Source organism: Sorex fumeus, unplaced genomic scaffold, assembly GCF_029834395.1.
Source record: "Sorex fumeus unplaced genomic scaffold, SorFum_2.1 ptg000128l, whole genome shotgun sequence".
NCBI lineage: Eukaryota > Metazoa > Chordata > Mammalia > Eulipotyphla > Soricidae > Sorex > Sorex fumeus.
The window spans coordinates 23,888,935-23,909,891 of NW_026606185.1; the positions used below are offsets into that span (position 1 = coordinate 23,888,935).

General features: G+C 39.3%; 1 protein-coding gene across 2 annotated transcripts in view; it reads left to right on the forward strand.

Moving 5' to 3' along the window:
* Positions 1-20,957, forward strand: part of YES1 (YES proto-oncogene 1, Src family tyrosine kinase) — a 78,059-nt gene that overhangs the window by 52,835 nt on the left and 4,267 nt on the right. For both annotated transcript variants that reach the window (XM_056138127.1, XM_056138128.1), the window contains exons 2-10: positions 15-287; positions 6,917-7,016; positions 8,950-9,048; positions 10,410-10,513; positions 10,610-10,759; positions 12,131-12,286; positions 12,445-12,624; positions 19,114-19,190; positions 20,581-20,734. In XM_056138127.1, the coding sequence (XP_055994102.1) occupies positions 23-287; positions 6,917-7,016; positions 8,950-9,048; positions 10,410-10,513; positions 10,610-10,759; positions 12,131-12,286; positions 12,445-12,624; positions 19,114-19,190; positions 20,581-20,734 (1,285 nt within the window). In that variant the 5' untranslated portion in view covers positions 15-22. The remainder of the gene's footprint in view (positions 1-14; positions 288-6,916; positions 7,017-8,949; positions 9,049-10,409; positions 10,514-10,609; positions 10,760-12,130; positions 12,287-12,444; positions 12,625-19,113; positions 19,191-20,580; positions 20,735-20,957) is intronic.

The window sequence follows — 20,957 nt, forward strand, 5'->3', positions numbered from 1 at the left end:
TATCACCTCTGCAGATTTGATAATGGGCTGCATAAAAAGCAAAGAGAACAAAAGTCCTTCTATTAAATTTAGAACTGAAAACACTCCAGAACCTGTCAGTCCAAGCATCAACCAGTATGGAGCAGAACACACAGCAGTGACACCTTCGTCTTCAGCAAAGGGAGCATCTGTAAACTTCACCAGTATTTCCATGTCGCCATTTGGAGGATCCTCAGGGATGACACCTTTCGGAGGAGCATCTTCCTCATTCTCAGTGGTGCCGACTTCATATCCTACTGGCTTAACAGGTGAGATTGAAATGGTCAATTCTGTTGTCCTTTTGTAAATATCACTTAGGGCATCTCATACATAAGATTTACCTGCCGTATGAAAAGTGTCAGGCTAAGTACAAAGGTAAGATCAAAATGGATTAAAGACCTCAACATCAGACCGGAATCCAGAAGGTACATTGAAGACAAAGTTGACAAAACCCTCCTTCATGACATTGAAGCTAATGGTATCTTCAAAGATGTCACGCCACTGGCCAAGCAAGTGAAAACAGAGATAGACAAATGGGACTGTCTAAAACTAAGAAGCTTCTGCACGTCAAAAGAAACAGTGACCAAAATACAAAGACAGTCTACAGAATGGGAAAGGATATTTGACAAATACACATCCGACAAGGGGTTGATATCAAGGATATACAAAGTACTGGTTGAACTCCACAAGAAGAAAACATCCAACCCCATCAAAAAATGGGGCGACGAAATGAACAGAAACTTTCTCAAAGAAGAAATCCGAATGGCTAAAAGGCACATGAGAAAATGCTCTACATCATTAATCATCACGGAGATGCAGATCAAAACAACAATGAAATATCATTTCATACCACAGAGACTGGCCCACATCCAAAAGACCAAAAGCAACCGGTGTTGGCACAGATGTGGCGAGAAAGGGACTCTCCTTCACTGCTGGTGGGAATGCCCACTGGTTCAGGCCTTTTGGAAAACAGTATGGACGATCCTCAAAAAATTAGAAATTGAGCTCCCATTTGACCCAGCAATACCACTCTTGGGAATATATCCCAGAGAGGCAAAAAAGTGTAGTCGAAGTGACATCTGCACTTGTTTGTTCATTGCAGCACTCTTTACAATAGCTAGAATCTGGAAAAAACCTGAGTGCCCGAGAACAGATGACTGGTTAAAGAAACTTTGGTACTATGGAGTACTATGTAGCTATTAGAAAAGATGAAGTCATGAAATTCATATACAAATGGTACTACAAGGAAAGTATCATGCTAAGTGAAATGAGTCAGAAAGAAAGGGACAGACATAGAAAGGTTGCATTCATCTGGGGAACATAAAGTAACAAAATAGGAGACTACACCCAAGAATAGCCAAGATAAGTACCAGGAGGATTACTCCATGGCTTTAAGGACAGCGGACACACTAGGGTAAAAGGCAGCTCAGATAGAGAAGGGAGCACCAAATAAAGGGTGTTGGGAGGTTCCTCTCAGGATGGGAAATGTGTGATGAGAGTAGACTATAAACCGAACAAGATTGCCACTCAATGTCTCTTTTGCAAACCACAGCACTCAAAAGGAGAGAGATAACAAAAGGGAATGCCCTGCCACAGAGGTAAGGTGGGATGGGGGAACGGGGGGTGGGAGGGATACTGGGACTGGTGGTGGTAGAGAATGGGCACTGGTGGAGGGATGGGATCATTGTATAACTGAAACCCAAGCACAAAAATTTGTAAGTCTACAACTGTACCTCATGGCATTTCACTAATAAAAATTTAAGGAAAAAAAAAAGAAAAGTGTCAGGGACTTGTAAGAATTATAAGAACTATAAGAAAGTCTATAATATAAAAATTAAGTGATTGTATATACATATTCTAGGAAATTTGGCAGTAATCTGATGGTGAGCATGTTTTGGGGTAACATCCTTAATTTTTTGTTAATTCATTTTTTACATATCGAATGTCTGGCAGATATGGGGGATATAAAGATATACCAAATACTATCAGATACTTCTGATTTTTTTTAAAAAATTATAAGACTTAGAGTTCAAGTGATTATATTTTCATTGTTGAAGATCAAACCAACATATGTGAAGCACATTTGCTCAACCACTGAGCTACATCCCTAGTCCTAAATTTTGTTTTGTTTTTTTCAGTCACAGACAATAAGCCTGAGAGTCCTTATTTAGTCACCTATCCAAGAAATCCCTTTATTATATTATTTAAGAGAACAGTAAGAAGTGATAGCCAACAATCTTTCGTGGAGCCAGAAGTGCTTTAAAATAATCAGGTAGGAAGGGGCTGGAAAGATAGCGGGTAGGGCATTTACCTTGCACACACCCAACCAACCCAGGTTCAATCAGTGGTACCGTATATGGTCTCCTTAGAGTCCTGCCAGGAGGGATCTGTGAGAATAGGGCAGGAGTAAGCCCTAAATGTACCGGGTGTGACCCAAAAACAAAATAAGTAATCAGGAATGAGAGATAGTAAAACTGGTAGGGCACTCACCTGCTTGTGGCTGACCCAGCTTTGATCTTTGGCACTACATATGGTTTCCCGAGCCCTGCCAGAAGTGATCCCTGAACACGCTGCCAGGAGTAAGCCTTGAACACAGCTGGGTGGGGCCAGAAACACAAAAGTAAGTAATGTGAAATAATCAGGAAGAGGCCAGAGAAATAGTACAGCAGGTAGGGCACTTTATACATGGCCAACCCAGGTTTGAATCCCTGGTATCACACGTGGTCTCCTGAGCACTATCATGTATGGCCCAAAATACAAAAATGAAAAAATAAATAAAAATCTTGGAAGAGTTTTTTTTAGGATTCATTGATATAACAGTTTCTTTTTGTTTGGGGGCCACATTTCATGGTGCTCAGGGTTTACTCCTGGCCCTCTACTTCAGGATCACTCCTGACAGGGCTGAGGACCATATGGAGATCCAGGGGTTGCCCTATCTGCTGTACTATCTCTCCTGCCCCAATATAGTAGTTTATTGAAGTCATTGGTTTTGTGTTTCTTTCATTTCTTTTCTGCAGTCCACTTCATCTTTGGGCTTGTATCAAATTAGGCAACATGATGTGTCCTTAAAATGAGAGGGGGCAAAGAGGAATCTGTTCTACAGGCATGAGCTATAAATTTGTTTCATTTAAAATGTTCATCTCCTTCCCAATAATTATGACCTGACCAAAGAAATGATATAACCTCATCCTATGAGATTGTTTATTTGGGGAGGTATGGACCTCAAAGAGTCAATTACAATTCTAATTCCACCCCGTAACTTTAAATACTTAAGAAATTAGATGGCCATTGTAGTCATCAGCAAAATTTTCACTGTATCACTGTCATCCTGTTGTTCATTGATTGCCTTGAGCAGGCACCAGTAATGTCTCCTAGGTCCTAGCCCTGAGATTTTAAAAGTGCCATATTTGAGGCTCTTTCAGGGTCAGGAGAATGAGACCCATCATTGTTACTGGTTTTGGGCATATTGAAAACGCCACGGGGAGTTTGCCAGACTCTGCTGTGTGGGCAGGATACTTTTGGTAGCCTTCCAGGTTCTCCAGAATAAGAACTAGATAATAAGATGTCATGCAATGGCGAATGCGGCCACGTGCTTCCGGGAGCAAGGTTTTATAGTCTCTGGGTCTTGACCAGGGCTCTGCTCAGGGTGCGGAGGGAAACTCAAGGCACCCTCCTCCACGGGGCCCTGGTGAGGACAGCCAAGCATAGAGACAGGAGATTCTGCAGGGTTTTATAGTCTCTGGGTCTTGGCCGTTGATGGGATTACATGGCACTGGGGGCAGTTGGTGGGCGTAACACCTACATACTGGAAGATGGGGGGATCTGGGTGGAGGAGGCCTCAGTCCCAATCCAAGCAGGCTTGGAGATCTATGCCCTGGGTCCCGCACACCTGGGTTCCTCTGCCGGAAGGAACCGGCAACAAAATTTTATTTTCAGGATTATGTGGTTGGTTGGGCAAGATAGTAACCCAAAATCAAGGAAAACTTCATACTTAAAGATATATTTTCAATTACTAACAGATTGCTTATATGAAATAACTTGTTATGGGTGTTCAGTAACAAATATGCAGTGTCTGTATGTCAGGTATAGAACTGTGAACAGTAAAAAGTTTATTTCTGTCCCAGTGGAGATTACATAATAATGAAGGTTGGACAACAGTAGTGAGTAAAAAACCAAACAGGATAATGTAGTGCTTCTTGAAATATTATAAAGAACCTAGTCAGAATGATTGAAGAAGGTCCTCGAGGTCACTTTTTTCTTACTATGGCCCTTTTGACCCGGTTTTCCTTCTGTGACTCCCCCGTCCTACCAATTGGCCAGCCAGTCTTGTTCTGTGCACCCTTCCCTTGGACCCCTGTTTATTTGATTTCCATCTATAGCCCCCTTGGAATATCCTGGGGCTCACATGCCGTGTGGCTTTGAGGTGAGAAATGCTGCTTTGGATGATCAAGGAAGGGACCAGAGTGATGACACAGAAAGTAGGGTATTTGTCTTGCATGTGGCCGAACCGAATTCAATCCTCGGCATCCCATATGGTCCCTTGAGCATCGCCAGGAATAATTCCTGAGTGCAGAGCCAGGAATGACCCCTGAATATCACCAGGTGGTACCCAAAACGCCAAAGAAAATAAATGATCAAGGAAAATTATCTTGAGAAGAAATGATTTGGGCTACAGTCTGATAAGAATTACTTAAAAATGAACAGAGTTAAAAAAGAGATTTCTGAGGAAAGAAAATAACACATGTTAAGGTTTGGAGGTATTGGTGCACTGATGACTACACAAGAGTCTAGATAGGTAGAGATGATATGTATGATAAGGAATTGAAGTCAGAATACTCAGAACCTTGGAGACTTGTACTAAGAAGTCTCAATTTATTATTTTTTTAAATTTTTATTAGTGAAACACCATGAGGTACAGCCGTAGACTTACAAATTTCTGTGCTTGGGTTTCAGCTATACAATGATCGAGCACCCATCCCTCCACCAGTGCCCATTCCCTACCTCCTATGCTCCCAGCATCCCTCCCACCCCCATTGCAGGGCATTCCCTTTTGTTCTCTCTCTCTTATTGGGTGTTGTGGTTTGCAAAAGAGGCATTGAGTGGCCTTCATGTTCGGTCTATAGTCTACTTTCAGCATGCATCTCTCATCCTGGTAGGATCCTCCCAACACCCTTTACTTGGTGCTCCCCTCTCTATCTGAGCTCTCTGTCTGAAGTCTCAATTTATTAAAACCAGAAAGAAACTATTTTTTTTCTTATGAAAGTTGTTTGGTGGTGGTGGGGGGGGGGGGGGGCGGGTGATAAGGGCTCCCTCAGCATTGTGACTCCTGGAATCAGACTCAGGACTTTCCACATGACAGGCATGGAGGCATGGATTCTATCACTTGCCCTTTCGGTCCCAAGAGCAGTAAATTATTGAAGAGCTAATATAGAATTTGTGTGGTTGAATTTTCTTTTTGAAAAACCCCAGGGAGCAGAAAGGTAGCTTAACAGACCAACCGCCTGTTCTGCATGCAGAAAATACACATTCGATACTTGGCACCACATGATCTCCTGAGCGCTCCTGGAGTGATCCTCAAGCATTGAGCTGGGGCTAACCTCTGAGCACCCCTGGATGTGACCCAAAACAAACAAAAACTGTACTCTAGCAGTTTTGTGAGAAATCAATCTTGCTGTAGGGAGGCAGATAAAAATGATAATTAGGAGGCTCCTACTCCTAAGAAATAACAAGGACTTATTAGGCTGACTGATGTAGAAAAATAACATATTTTGGTGACAGCCCTCAGCACTGTTAATAGAATACTTGATTGACTAATAGTGTCATGTGCAAAGGAAAGACCTGGGTGCCATACAGGTTATCAGAATAAAATAAATCTATTCTTTTTTTATTTTTGCTTTTGTTTTGTACCTAAGGTTTAAATTGGACAATTAGAAAGTGTCAAATTAGACATTCAAATAAAGATGTCAAGTAGATCATAAATAAATGACTAGAACTCAGGGGGGAAACCTTGATAAATGAGATGTTTTATTCTTTTGTTTGCAGGTAAGTTTATTTAGTGTTCTAATCACCTAAGCTTTCATATGTAATACCATGTATGGGTTAATTTTGGAATTTAAAATTCATATCAACCATACCACTTTCTTTTTTTCTTTTCTTTTTTTTTTCTTTTTGGGTCACACCCGGCGACACTCAGGGGTTACTCCAGGCTCTGCACTCAGGAATTACTCCTGGTGGTGGTTGGGGGACCATATGGGATGCTGGGAATCAAACCCAGGTCGGTTGCATGTGAGGCAAATGCCCTACCTGCTGTGCTATTGCTCCAGCCCCACAATGCCAGTTAATTTCTAAGAAAAATATGTTACTTTTTAAAATAAAGTAAAATCTTAAGTTGAAGTCCATTATTAAAATGTTCACCAACTATTTGTGAAAAATTGACGATCAATGCTAGTAGTTTATGCTTTTTCTGGCAAGGAATTGGTTTGAATTAACTTTTCAAGCCTGAGATGTTGCTACTATGAATCAAAATTAAGTGTGTTTCACTGGATCTGTAGAATTTAGAATTTATAGAGTATAATACAAGGTATTTTTTGGTTTGGTTTTGGGGACACACCTAGCAGAGCTCATTACTCCTGGCTCTGAGCTCAGGGATCACTCCTGGTGGGAACCATATGGGATATCGGGATTGCAACCAGGTACTTACCTTACCCACCAATCTCTTTGGCCCCTCGTGTTAGGTCTTAATGCATCTGAATAGTTTAAAAATGCCAACTGTCCAAACTAATATTTAAAAATAGATTCTGGAGACTAGGAAGAAAGTTATGCCTGAACTTTGCTGGCAGTATTTATTTCTCTTTTCATAATTTATAATTTATCTTATTCTTCTTTTCCCTTACAATAGGTGGTGTTACTATATTTGTGGCCTTATATGATTATGAAGCTAGAACTACAGAGGACCTTTCATTCAAGAAGGGTGAAAGATTTCAAATAATCAATAATACGTAAGTATTGTGGATATTTTATGAAGGGGAAATAGTGGAAGAAACCAAGTCTTTGTACTGAAACCAATGAACTAGTTGATGATGCATTCAGAGTTGAGATTGGTGGGTATGTGTTTCTGCACACTAAGTTCAGTTATGCATTTGGTTTCTTTAAACATGTGGTATAATTCTTCTACAGGTATAAGTATTACACAAACTGTGCTGCTATGGTCCTGCAATAATTGTAAAAATCAAAGAATTAATATTAAGTGAATATATACGAGTAAATACATCATTAAAAACAAAATCTTTATAATGTGATTTCTGACTTCCTACTTATTTAAGTACCAGATTATTTAAGGACCTTTTGTCTTTCTCTTGAAAAAGAGAAGAGGAACCCCTGCAATCTCAAACTGGCCAAGTGAAGTTGATTTTTTTTCTTATGAGACTTTTTAGCTTTTTTCCTCATTTTTTTAAATTTATTTCGAATACCCATCCTTCCACCAGTGCCCATTTCCCACCACCACGGATCCCAGTATCCCTCGCACCCCCCATCTTTCCTCATTTTTTGAGGGGTTAAATGAGCCTTTATTCAAATGGGAAGCTGTGGGGGACGTGGGGGAATCCTCTGCCAGATGAGGATTTTGAATTAGTCTCTAACTGCACATGCAGGAAAACGAGGGCTGGAGTGTAAGCAAGGGCCCAGAAATGGGTGCATGCCACACACCTCACCGGCCCACATGCGCCCTCTTGCTCGAAGCTTCTGGAGGCAATTTTTAGGGAGTTGGAAGAAAGCAAAAGCAATGCGCAGAAATCTGATCCTTGGGGAAGCCTTTCTGCAGACTCTAAAGAAGGTTTAAGGAAAGGAACGAGACTGAAGGCGAAGCCTGGCTCAGCACAAAGGAAAGGTTCTAAACTAGACCCCAACTGAACCCCTGAAGTTCAGCTGCCTTTCTGCCTGGAAACCCGCAGGTCACAGGTCAGGGAGGCCAAGGATGCTTCTAACCAATGAGACTCTAACTCTTGATCATTTATTGGCCAACCATAAAAAATTCAATGCTTGTCTTGGATATATATAATTTTGTTAGCAGGTGTAATACCCACTTGTAACTTCTCATCATGTGTTTAATGAATGGTCTCTTAGCGGCCAGTGATGTTTCCTAATTTCATTTTGCTATAATTTTTCCAGAACTTAAGGGATGAGTATGTTTCTTGGCTTTAAAATCCTCTAACAACTTCTAGTTGCCACCAAGATGAAAGCAGAACATAATAGGAAAGCATACGAATTGTTCATTGAGTTTCTTCCAACTTCTCATTCACTTTCCACCTACCTGTACTGGATACACTCTTAAAGAGAAAAAAGCATTTGGCAGTTAAAAAAAAAACAAAAAAAAACTTGGGTGACCTCCTGATTTATGCTGCAGCATAGATAAACTTTGAAAATTTTATGCTTAGGAAAGGAAGCCAGAAATGCACCTGGCAGTGCTCAGGATTGAACTCGGGTCAGCTTCGTGCAAGGCAAAGCATTTTACAGACCCCTAATATATCTTAAAAGGGAGGAGTTTTGGGTATGCAAATTGTCTCAGTAAACCTTTAGAAAAAAAATACTCAGCTGAGTTTGAATAATTTGGAAGACTTGCCTCTGGTTGCTTTATTCATTGTCATTTATTGCCTTAGGTTGAAATAATTATATATTTTAGAAACCTTATAACTAGAATTTAAATTAATTTTTTTGTTTGGAGCAGAAATAATGCAATATTACTTTTGCTTAGTCTTATCACTTTAATTGATGTAACCTATTTTTAAAAATCATCTTTGATTTATGAGCACATGAATGCATAAATAAAAAATTGAAGTAAAACTTATTATCTACCTAAGATACAAAACAACACTGTAATAGATCATATTTTGAGCTGTAGTCTACCTGTGGTAATTGTTGTTTTATGTGTTGCAGGGAAGGAGACTGGTGGGAAGCAAGATCAATCGCTACAGGAAAGAATGGCTATATCCCTAGCAATTATGTAGCCCCTGCAGATTCCATTCAGGCTGAAGAGTATGGCATGACTTAATATTTTATTAATGATCTTGATTTTAAAAGCATTTTGATGCACATCCTACATAACCACAACTTTATGTACACACTATTACATACCAGTCTTAATATAGCTAATGTATCATATTAATAGTTGTTACTTGAAAATTAATAATAGATGCTATTGTATTCACTTATAGTAGGATTAGAAACAAATCTGCATTAATAACACTGAATTATACCTAATCTATTTTAATACTTTTATTAACATTTTATATTATGCAGCTTCTCTCCAGAAATTCACCCTTAGTTAATAGTAATAAGAGTGTATATATAATATGCGGGGGTTCCAGTCCCAGTAGTGCTGGGGTCCCCTGAGACCACTCTTGATGATGCTTGACTATGGGCAGTTTAGACCTCAGTTCAGCGCACGGGCCCATTAGTCCTGGAGGCCAGCAAGGCCACATCTGTTTGTTCTCAGGGCCCGCCAAGTCAACCTGGTGGTGCTGGGGCGGCCATGCCATTCCGGGACTTGAACTCAGGGCCATGAATGTGGAGGCGCATGTTCTGCCATTTAGCCTAGCTCCCGACCCCAATATTAATTTCTTGACTTAGGTGCTTGATCTGTACTTTTGTTGAGGAATGTTCTCTTTTAAGAAGTGTATCATTCTTGTGACTTTTACATAGATAAGGTTCACCTTCAGTCACATTACTTTAGTTCTAAGTTTCTGTAGATATAGATCTATACGTACTACATTTTACGGTCACAACACTAACATAGTGCCTAGCACATAGTAGCTGTGCTCAATCAGTGCTTGCTTTATTCATAGTACGTAATTTGTTCTGCTTTGGCGCTTACTGCTGTTTGTTATTTTGCCTTTCTTGCGTATTCAGTCAGCTCCTCCATAGCAAAGACTGTCAGTTTTATTCAGATAATTCTGTTGAGTCAAACTCACCCTAATTTAGAGTTCCCAGCAATGTGTTAGAGTTTATTTGCGTCTGACTGAACATAGATGATCACACTATTGCCACAGAACTTCTGCCCCTTCTGTTCTTCCTACTCGGGTTTCAGGGTTGCTGTGTGCTGCTGGGAGAATCCTTTCGTCCGTTGCCTTTCTCTCTCCATTTATTGTTCTTGTGTCTGCCAGGTGGACTTAAAAAGACATGTTGAGTAGCCAGTGTGTGGAACTACTGTGACAAAGTATATTTTGATAGTAATACTTATAGCATTCCTGTTTATTTAGTAAGTCAAATTCATTATTTTATGGCATTTTTAATCTATAGCTATTTTTGTCATCTTCCACTCACTGTCCGTATTAATATTAATGTGTGACTTTTATGACATGGATTCTAATTCAGAATGCTCTTCAATTTTTTCCCAGATGGTATTTTGGCAAAATGGGGAGAAAAGATGCTGAAAGATTACTTTTAAATCCTGGGAATCAACGAGGCATTTTCTTAGTGAGAGAGAGTGAAACTACTAAAGGTATTGATATTGTTAAATTGATAGTTTAAAATTTCCCTTGGGTACTGTTTTGGGACATAGACAGTAAAAGTCTTAATACCCACTGCCTTTCCTCAGGTGCTTTTTCCCTCTCTATTCGTGACTGGGATGAAGTAAAGGGCGACAATGTGAAACACTACAAAATTAGGAAACTTGACAATGGTGGATACTATATCACAACCAGAGCACAATTTGAAACCCTGCAGAAACTGGTAAAACACTACACAGGTACGTGAATATTTCAAAGATGAAGGTAATTTACTCAAATTTCAATTTCTTTAGTGACAGCAAACTGAGTCATCTGTCAAAGTCAGCCACCAGTCTTGATCAGATGTGTTACCAGACATTAGCATCAGTTGTAATTTCAGTTGTAATTGCACTTGTTAGAATGTTAAGTGTGGTCATTTGTTAAAAATGGGAAGGAATTTATCCTGTTTTCAGTAAGAAAGATTATGTAAGCAGGATTCACAAATGGGATTTCATTTGTTGTTGTTGTTTTCTTATACACTTTTTGTAGTAGTGTGTATTTGAAGTAGCAGTCAGTGGTAACATTTTCTTTGGGAAGAAATACAGCACAGTGCTCAAAAGTAAAATATTTTTTAAAAATAGTTTTATTGAGGGTGTGGCAAGAAGGTACAGTTGGCAGTACTCAGGGGCTACGTACTAGCTTTGTGCTTGGGATCACTCCTACTGTGCTTAGGGCTCATACGTGGTGTTCGTGATGTTCGAACCAGGGTCAGCCATATGCAAGGCCAGTGCCTTAACCCTGTACTTATCACCAGCCCCCAAATCAGGACTCTAGAGACAGTCACTTCAGGTCTTGAGTTTCATCTCCATAATTTACTGTGTAGACTTGAGAAAGTTGACTTAGTTTTCTAGCACTCATTTATGTATGATACTAGATAATGTGCTGAGTTATCAAAAAAGCTCGGACATTTTAAAAAGCTTTTAAAATGTATTAATGCAGTGTTTCATTTACTGTGTGTTTGGTTTCTTATACGAAGTTCCTTCCCCCCTATTCTGGTTTCTTCTTTTAAGTAGAAGTGGTAACAATTTTCTTGCTTTTTATAATGTTTTGTTTTTGTGTCCTTTATATGTTTTTAAAACATTAATAGATCATTTGCTTATCCTTAAGTTTTAAGTAATCTTAAAATTTTATTTATTTTTAATTAAATCACAGTGAGATACACATGTACAAAGTACTTCATGGTTAGATTTCAGTCATATCATGTTCCAGTACCCATCCCTTCAACACTGTACATTTCCCATCATCAGTGTCCACAGTTGCTCTTTCACCTTCCCCTTTTCCTCCATGGTAGGCACTTTTGGGGCATTATCGTTTGCAATACAGGTACTGAAAGGTTACCTATTAGTCTCATACTGATGTTTTTTTTTCTTTTAATCCTTCGAATGAATGCCCTCATCTAAATGAGTCCCTTTCCTTCTCTCTCATTTTACTCAGTATGATATTCTCCATATCTATCCATTTATAAGCAGATTTCATGACTTCATTTTTCCTAACTGCTGCATAGTATTCCGTTGTGTAGATGTACCATAGTTTTATAAGTAATTTTACAGTGTACTTTTTCCTTTATCTAGAACATGCTGATGGCTTATGTCATAAGTTAACAACTGTGTGTCCAACTGTGAAACCTCAGACTCAGGGTCTAGCAAAAGATGCTTGGGAAATTCCGCGAGAATCTTTGCGACTAGAGGTTAAACTAGGACAAGGATGTTTCGGTGAAGTATGGATGGGTAAGAACACTGAATTTTGTTTCTGCTGCTGTTAATTTAATTATAGGTTATGTACCATTGTTTATGATAAAATATGTTGAAATTCTTAAGGTAATTTCTGCTCATTGAGTCTCTCAAAATAAAAACTTGAAAAACTAATAAATGTGGCATTTCTCCAGGAACATGGAATGGAACCACAAAAGTAGCAATCAAAACACTAAAGCCAGGTACAATGATGCCAGAAGCTTTTCTTCAGGAGGCTCAGATAATGAAAAAGCTAAGACATGATAAACTTGTTCCACTGTATGCTGTTGTTTCTGAAGAGCCAATTTATATAGTCACTGAATTTATGTCAAAAGGTATGTGTATTTATAAATCTTAGGGTATTCTTGATAAATTTGGGGAGAAGCAAGTTATCATTTCTACTTTATACATGCAGATTTTTATTGCTTTCTAATTCATGATTTTTCTTGTACACATATGAAAATCTGACATTTTGTTTAATGGAATAGTGATTCATTGTATTATTCCAGTTATTCTAAAGAATTACTCAAAATTTAAAATGGGACGTGGGCTGAGCAAGTCTAAGTAATCTTGAAAGTAAATAATCCTTTATTCCATTTGACCAAGAGAAATAAAATACCAGGGCTGGAGAGATAACATCAGCAGTTAGGTACTTTATTGCTTGTGGCTTCTTTAGTCACCCCTGGTTTGATCCCCAGCAGCACATACAGTCAGAGCGAGAGATAACCCGTGAGCATTGCCAGGGTTTACCCAAGTTATCCATACCCCATTAATAAAGTATTTATACAGATGTCGTTAAGATGATACAATTAGTAAGCAAAGAGATTGTGTAAATTTAAGGAAATTAACTTTAATCTCATTTTAATATAAGTAGTTAATACTCGGGACTTCTAGAAACTTTATTCCACTACTATCAATTGGAATTTTTCAATTCTTCAAACCTCAGATCTCAGGGTATGGAGTTTGTGGTAACAGGGTTGGTTAGAGCCAAGATAAAGAGGAGAAAAGGCAGTGCTTTAGAAGAGGAACCAGTGAGCCATCAACTGTTTTGACAGGGATACTTTTTACCCGCTTACAGTTCATCTGTTTGCACACTGTAGTTGTGAATAAGTTTAGTTGAAGTACTTGGGGATCTCATATAGCAAAGCTGGGGTTTGTGAGGCAGTAGCAGCAATCTGACTCGCTGAGCTCACCCCAAGGAGCAGGCAGTCTGCAGCTGAACTATTCTGGGTGGTCCCCCTTATCTGCCCTTCTTAAATCTCACTGAGTCACTCCTCTGGAGATAAAGTGATAATTATGTCTCTCTTTAGTAGTCCTTCACAGCCAACAGTGTAGTTCCATCTAGTGGTTAATAGAACCAACTACAATACAACATTTACTTAAAGGAAGTCCACCCCCCTTCCCCCAAGTTGACAATAGCTTATTTATTGATGCTCAAAATGTAGTAATGCCCTAAAGCACACTGCCACTATCCCTTTCAGAATGTTTTAGATGAAATATAAAGAGAAGAGAGAAAAGGCACAACTAGAAGGAAGCTTAAATCAAAATATTGATAGCACACGAATATAATGGAAGTAAAGTTAATGGTTTGTTTTGTATATTGATTTCAATAATTATTTTATTGGGGGAACATGGCAGAAGTCTGTAGTCAAATTACTGGATTAGAATTTTTTTTTTCTTTTTGGGTCACACCCAGAGATGCACAGGGGTTACTCCTGGCTCATGCACTCAGGAATTACCCCTGGCGGTGCTCAGGGGACCATATGGGATGCTGGGAATAAAAACCGGGTTAACCATGTGCAAGGCAACCGCCTTACCCACTGTGCTATTGCTCCAGCCCCTGGATTAGGATTATTTTTAGGTGGGAAATTAAGAATACAAGATCACAGATGACTGTTCTGCTTTTAAAACTTTTTTTTTTGTGGGAAAATAAAGAAAAACCTGTAATTCTCATCACATATGGGGTGATGCTGGGGATAACATTCCTAGCTTTGGGGGACTGGATAAATAGCACAGTAAGGTGCTTGTCTTGTTGTGATCAACTTGGATTTAATCCGAAGCTCCACATGTGGTCTTCCAGCACTGACCCCTGAGTAAGTCCTAAGCCCAGCCAGGTGTGACCCAACCTCCCCAACCCCCCAAAAGAAAACCAACCAGACAAACAAAAATAACTTCATGCTTGGAAGGAAGCTTTCTCTACTAGGCTATCTTAGAACTCCAGCTTTTGCACTTTACCAGTTATCTATTCTCCTTAATGTACTAACCATGGTATGTCATCTAAGATTATTCTGTATCCCCAGAGGATGGAATCTTTCACTATTTCTATATATTCTGCATTGTTATGTAGGCATTTATTGATATCAGTATGTACTGCAAGCTTAAAAAACAAAGTATAATTCTTTTTAAAGACAATTCTTTTATCTGCATTTTTGGCCCTTGTATTTAAAATAAACCATCCCTTCATCTCAGCATCTGTTTTTCCCTCAGTTGTACGTTTTTGCTTTCACAATCTGGAAAATTTAAAGACTAGCCAGTATTTCTGTTTCCACTTCCTTCAACCATTCGCTCATTTTTTCTGTCATTCAAGTTTATTTAATTGCAGTGATTTTCATGTAATACTATGTTAAGTTGTGGATTTTTCCGACCTACAAGAAATAGTGTACACACGTCCCTACCATCTATCTAAGTGTTAACTGGTATTTACCATATTTGCTTCAGATCTTTTTACTGAGGAAGCAAAACCTTAAAGATTTAAATTGGATTCTTCTTTTGCACCTTTTGAGACCATGCTCCTTTTTTCTCTTCCTTCTGCTTCAGTGGGCCTATGCCCTTCAGAGGTGACCTCAGTTTTGAAGTAGGTGTTCTTGATACTTTTTTCACATTATACACTTTATTAGTATATAGGTAAGGTAAGGTAAGAGGTAAAGGCCCTCCCGTTGATCGTCGATTTGCTCGAGCGGGCCCAGTAACGTCTCCATTGGAGACTTTGTTGTTACTGTGTCTGGCATATCGAATACTCTCGGTAGCTTGCCGGGCTCTCCGAGAGGGGCGGAGGAATCGAACTCGGGTCGGCCATGTTGGCCCCGGTATTAATAAGTGTAACAAACTTTATTTTTATTCAGCATTAGGCTCTTGAGATTTATCATGTAGGTAAGGAATAATTAATTTCTATACTTATAACTGTTAGATAAGAATCTGTTTGGGTATTGCTTATTCATTCCATTCCCAGTGAACATTTAATTGTTTAGTTTGTCGCTCACTGATACAGAAAATGCTGCAGTGAATACTCCTTTGATAAATGAAAGTCTCTGGTACATTGGATGACAGCTGTATTAGCATCACCTGAAAATTTGTTAGGGACACAGACTTTGGGGATGAAGTCTAGTAGTAGTCATTTTCCTACTCCCTTCGAAAGTCATTTAAGTGTGACTGACACTTGTATTGCCTCTCACAGAAATTTCCCCCCTTCCTACCTGTCCTCCAGCATGACTGGACTTAATAGCCTCTTATTTCTAGACTACTGTAGGAAGTTTTTTTTAGAAAACTTATTTTGTACATTTTGGGGGCTTGGGGCCATACTTGGTGGTGTTCAGGGCTTGCTCCTGGTTTTATGCTCAGTGTACCATATGCAATGCCAGGGATCAAACCAGAGTCATTCACATGCAATTTAAGAGTTTTACCTCCTGAACTGGGCTGGAGCGATAGCACAGCAGTAGGGCGTTTGCCTTGCACGCAGCCAATATGGCCGACCTGAGTTCGATTCCTTTGCCCCCTCTCGGAGAGCCAGCAAGCTACCAAGAGTATCTCGCCTGCATGGCAGAGCCTAGCAAGCTACCCGTGACGTATTCGATACGCCAAATACAGTAACAAGTCTCACGATGGAGACGTTACTGGGCCCGCTCGAGCAAATCTATGAACAAGGGGAGGACCGTGACCTCCAGAACTATCTTTTCAGCCCATTATATGCAGTTTTGGCCCAGTTTTATTTTTCACACTCCTACTACTACTATTGGAGTAATTGCTCTTTCTTTCTTTCGTTTTTCTTTTTGGGTCACACCCAGTGATGCACAGGGGATACTCCTGACTTTGCACTCAGGAATTACTCCTGGTGGTGTTTGGGGGACCATATGGGGTGCTGGGAATCGAATCTGGGTTGGTCGCGTGCAAGGCAAACGCTCTACCCACTGTACTATTTCTCCAGCCCCAGTAGTTGCTTTTTCAACACAAAGCTGATTATATTCCTTTAAGCATGAGGCTCTGTGTGAAAAGGATTGTGTGTGTCTCCTTATGCAGCGCCTTCTATGTCCTGGCTCTTCTTGTTGTACCTCTCTCATCATTTTCAGCTGTGTTATTGTATGCAGAGGATTATTCATGAAGTTAGAGTGCTGTTCAAGCATTACTACCTTTGTACTTCCTGTAATTCCCCACGTGCTCTCTTCTTTCTTTTTTTCCCTTCACTTTTCCTTTTGGTTTTTGGGCCACACCCATCAGTGTTCAGGGCTTGTTCTTGGTTCTGTGCTTAGGGATCACTCCTGGCAGTAGCTTGGGGACCATTTGTGGTGCCAGGGATTGAACTTAGATCAGCCATTTGAAGGGAAGTGCCCTACCCACTGTACTGTGTCCCCAGAGCCCCAGTTGTGGACGTCTGCATTATTTCTGGCTCTGTGCTTAGGAGCCATTCCTGCTGGTTTTCAAGGAAGCATGTATGGATTTGTAATACCGGGGATTGAAACGGGGTCATCTGAGTGTAACACAAGTACCTTAATACCTATACTTATCTCTCTAGCTCCCATTCTTTCTTTAGATACTTTTCCTCTGTGAAACCTTGACTGATTTCTCCATAGAAATACCCCTACCATTATGTCTTCACAGTGGTTTTTACAGTAACTTTCCTGACACACTGTATAATACTTGGCTGCATATAATCTGAGTTTCTAGATCTGTATAGACTTTAATACTAGAACAAAATCTTTGAGGGGTCTCAGAGGGGCCTGAGAGTCACTCCCAGTGGTTCATGGCCAGCTGAGCCTATTTCACTGTAGGTAACTGTGGTACTGGAGACTATATAGTCCACCCCTCCCAGGGGACCATCTGATGTGTGGCATCAAACTGGAATCAGCCACATGGAAGGTATATACTCTAGCCCTCTGTGTTATATCTCCAGCCCTGAAGCTCAAGATTTTTTTAAGTAATGTATCATGATTTACGTTCCTATCCTTTATACCTTTTCATTGTTTCTTCTTTGGGGAGACCCCATTCCTAACAGTGTTCAGAGCTCATCTTTTTTTTAATTTACATTTTTTATGGGTCACACCTGGCTATGTACAGTGGTTCCTCCTGGCTCTGCACTCAGGAATTACCCCTGGGGGTGCTCAGAGGACCATATGGGATGCTGGGAATTGAACCTGGGTTGGCCATGTGCAAGGCAAATGCCATACCCACTGTGCTATTGCTCCAGCTCCCCAGAGCTTATCTTGACTCTGGACTCATGGATCACTTATGGCATGGCTTAAGGGAACGTAGGGGGTTAGAACCTGGGTTGGAGTCCTCCGAGGCAAGCATCTTACCCCCATCCTGTCTTATCTCTCTAGCCCCAGTGATGTTCTTAATCATAGTAGTTTATTTGGTTTCAGCAGCCACTCCATGGTCATGCATTTCTTTTTGTTGTCATTTCTCTTTAGGTTCCTTTATGAGAAGTAGTCTGTCCCTCCTCTAGTATTTAATGGTATTATTTTAAAGTGAAGAGTGCAGTTTTATAAAAATGTGTCAATCTGGTTTGATTGTTTTACCTTGATTAAATCAGGGACCTAAGTTTTAAATAATAGAGAATAATAGTCTAGTTTAACAACTAACCTTTTGCTTTCTAGCTTTTCTGCCTTTATGCTAGTACTTTATGTTATAAAATACTGTTAAAATTGTGACAGTTAACAAAATTTCTTTTAAAATTGTGAAAAGTTGGTTCAACTCACACTTCCAGGTCCACTTGATTAGCTATGTGGGTTTATTTTAAGTACCTCACGGTACTCCCAGTTATCTGAGCTTTTGATTTAGGTTGATTTAAATTAGAAATTAGGGACTGGAGAGAATATAGCCAGTAGGGTACTTGCATTGCATGTGGCCAGCCTGGGTTCCGTCTTCAGGAGTAACACCAGAGCATTGCTGATGTGGCGAAAAAATCCCCAGAAATTAAAAGTCATGATGTTTTTTCTGAGGGGCCACACCCTGTGTTACTCAGAAGCTAGGTCACTATACTTGGTAACTGACCATACTGGGTCGCTTCTAGTGTTGTGCGGGAATGGACATTTGGTACTAGTGATCAAAATCTGGGGCTCCCTTGCGTAGAACATGTGTTCCAACCCCTGTTGGTTAATCTTCCCAGATTTCAAATACTATTTTGTTTTTAATCAAAATTTATTTTTATGTACGTGGACCACCCAGTTTGATGCATGGTATCACATTTGCTCCCTCAAGCATTGCCAGAGATGACTCTCTGGCCAGGAGCATAGCCAGGAGCATGCCAGATGTACCTCTAAAATCCAAAAATAAATGTTAAAAGATGGATCTTTTCTAAAAACTGATTTTGACCAAACAAGGAAGATATACTATATTCTGGTGAGATTATTATTTCATTTCCCCCTTTTTCAAACAGTACTAAAAGTTTTTTAGATTTCAGATTAGAGTCTTTTCTAAGAATCTTCCAAGCTACAAAAATATTAAAGCTGTTTTGAATTGTGGTGCAATGATATGTTTGGAGATGGGTGAATGTTTTAATACAATTTTAAGGTTATTCTGATTTTTCATGAATGTCATCTTCTATTTTTTAGGGAGTTTGTTAGATTTCCTGAAGGAAGGCGATGGAAAATATTTGAAGCTCCCACAGTTGGTTGATATGGCTGCTCAGGTACTTGTGTGACTATAGATTAATATGAATTGAAAGCTGATGTTAAAATTATAAAATAGGAATGGAGAGAGCTCCATGGCTGAGCTCTTGCTTTGCATTCAGGAGACCCATGTTCGATCCCTGGCACCACATGGTACCCCAAACACAGCCAGAAGTATAAGTATCACCATTTGTGGCCAAAAAACCAATTATCATCATCTTAATAGAAAACTTATATATTCTAACATAGAATTTTAGGGCTGAAAGGGAAATTAGGGATAATATAATCTCCTGTTACAGATAATTTAGTATTTGAAGACCAGAGGTATCTAAAATTCATATAGCTTATTAATATTAAAATTAAGTAGGTAGCACACTTTAGTACTCTATTTTTAATATATGACATTTCAGTAACACTCATCTACAAGTATTAAATATATATATATATATTTAGATTTGTTTATTAATTTAGTTTTAGTTTTTGCTCAGGGGTTACTCCTGGCTCTGCACTCAGGAATTACTCCTGACGGTACTTGGGGAACCAGGTGAGATGCCAAGGATCAAACCTGGATCAGCTGCATGCTAGGCAAGTGTCCCACCCACTGATCTAATAGATAAGAAGACAACGAATGATTGCTTTCCAGAGAAAATATTATAAATACATATGTGCTGTATTTTTTAAAATATTCTTAAATAAGATTTAAGATGCAGTATTTAGTTTAAGATCAGATGTTTTTAAATTTTGAATTTTCATCAAGAGAAACTATTAAAAGCTTCTATTTAGATATGTATTCTAAGTACTGTTTCTATTTAGATACATATTCAAAGGACTTTTTTTTTTTTGGCTTTTGTTAACATGTTGGTCCTAAGATTGCATTTTTGGTAAACAACCAGATGTCTGTGGAATTTTGCAGTTCAGAACTGTATACCAAGTAACTGTACTTTTAAGGAGCTGTGCTATCCTAGCACATGCTCCTGACTTCAAGACTCTTAAATGCTCCATGGTAATAGTTCACAAACTGCTTTTTTGAGTAAAGAGCAGATCCACGTTGTGGCTTTGTGGACCATAAACATCTCTTTCTTCTTTCCTATTACCTCACTTCTCCATTTCAGTTCTTAATTTTTCTGTATCACCAGAAAGTGTCTTGTTACCATTATCATTTCTCAAATACATGATTTTATATATCTTGTTCCCTTTTTTTTTTTTATTGTTCTGGGCCTTTCCTGGTGGTAGGTACTTAGAAGCCGACAGGGCCATGTGCAATATTGCTGGGAAGGAAAGTTGGTCAGGCAGTGTTAAGCAGACAAGCCCAGGGTGGCAGGCCTCGTCCTTTGCCCTAGATGCATGATTTTTCATTGATCTGACTGAGTACTATTCTAAATTCTCTTCTTCCTTATTTTTTTTTCCAAGATTGCTGATGGGATGGCATATATTGAAAGAATGAATTATATTCATCGAGATCTTCGAGCTGCTAATATTCTTGTAGGAGAAAATCTTGTGTGCAAAATAGCAGATTTTGGTTTGGCAAGGTTAATTGAAGACAATGAATATACAGCAAGACAAGGTAAAATTAGTTTTTAATAATGTAATCTTAAAAAAAATGTAATCTATGGTCCCCAAGGCCCTCCAGGAGTGATCCCTGAGCTCAAAGACAGGAGTAAGCTCTGATGTGGCCCCCAATCCCACTCCTCAAAAAATAATTTGTAAGTATTTGGAACCATCAAGATTTTATTCCAATAAGGACCAGAAAAAAGTGTATATGTAATGCTAATATATTTCATATATTT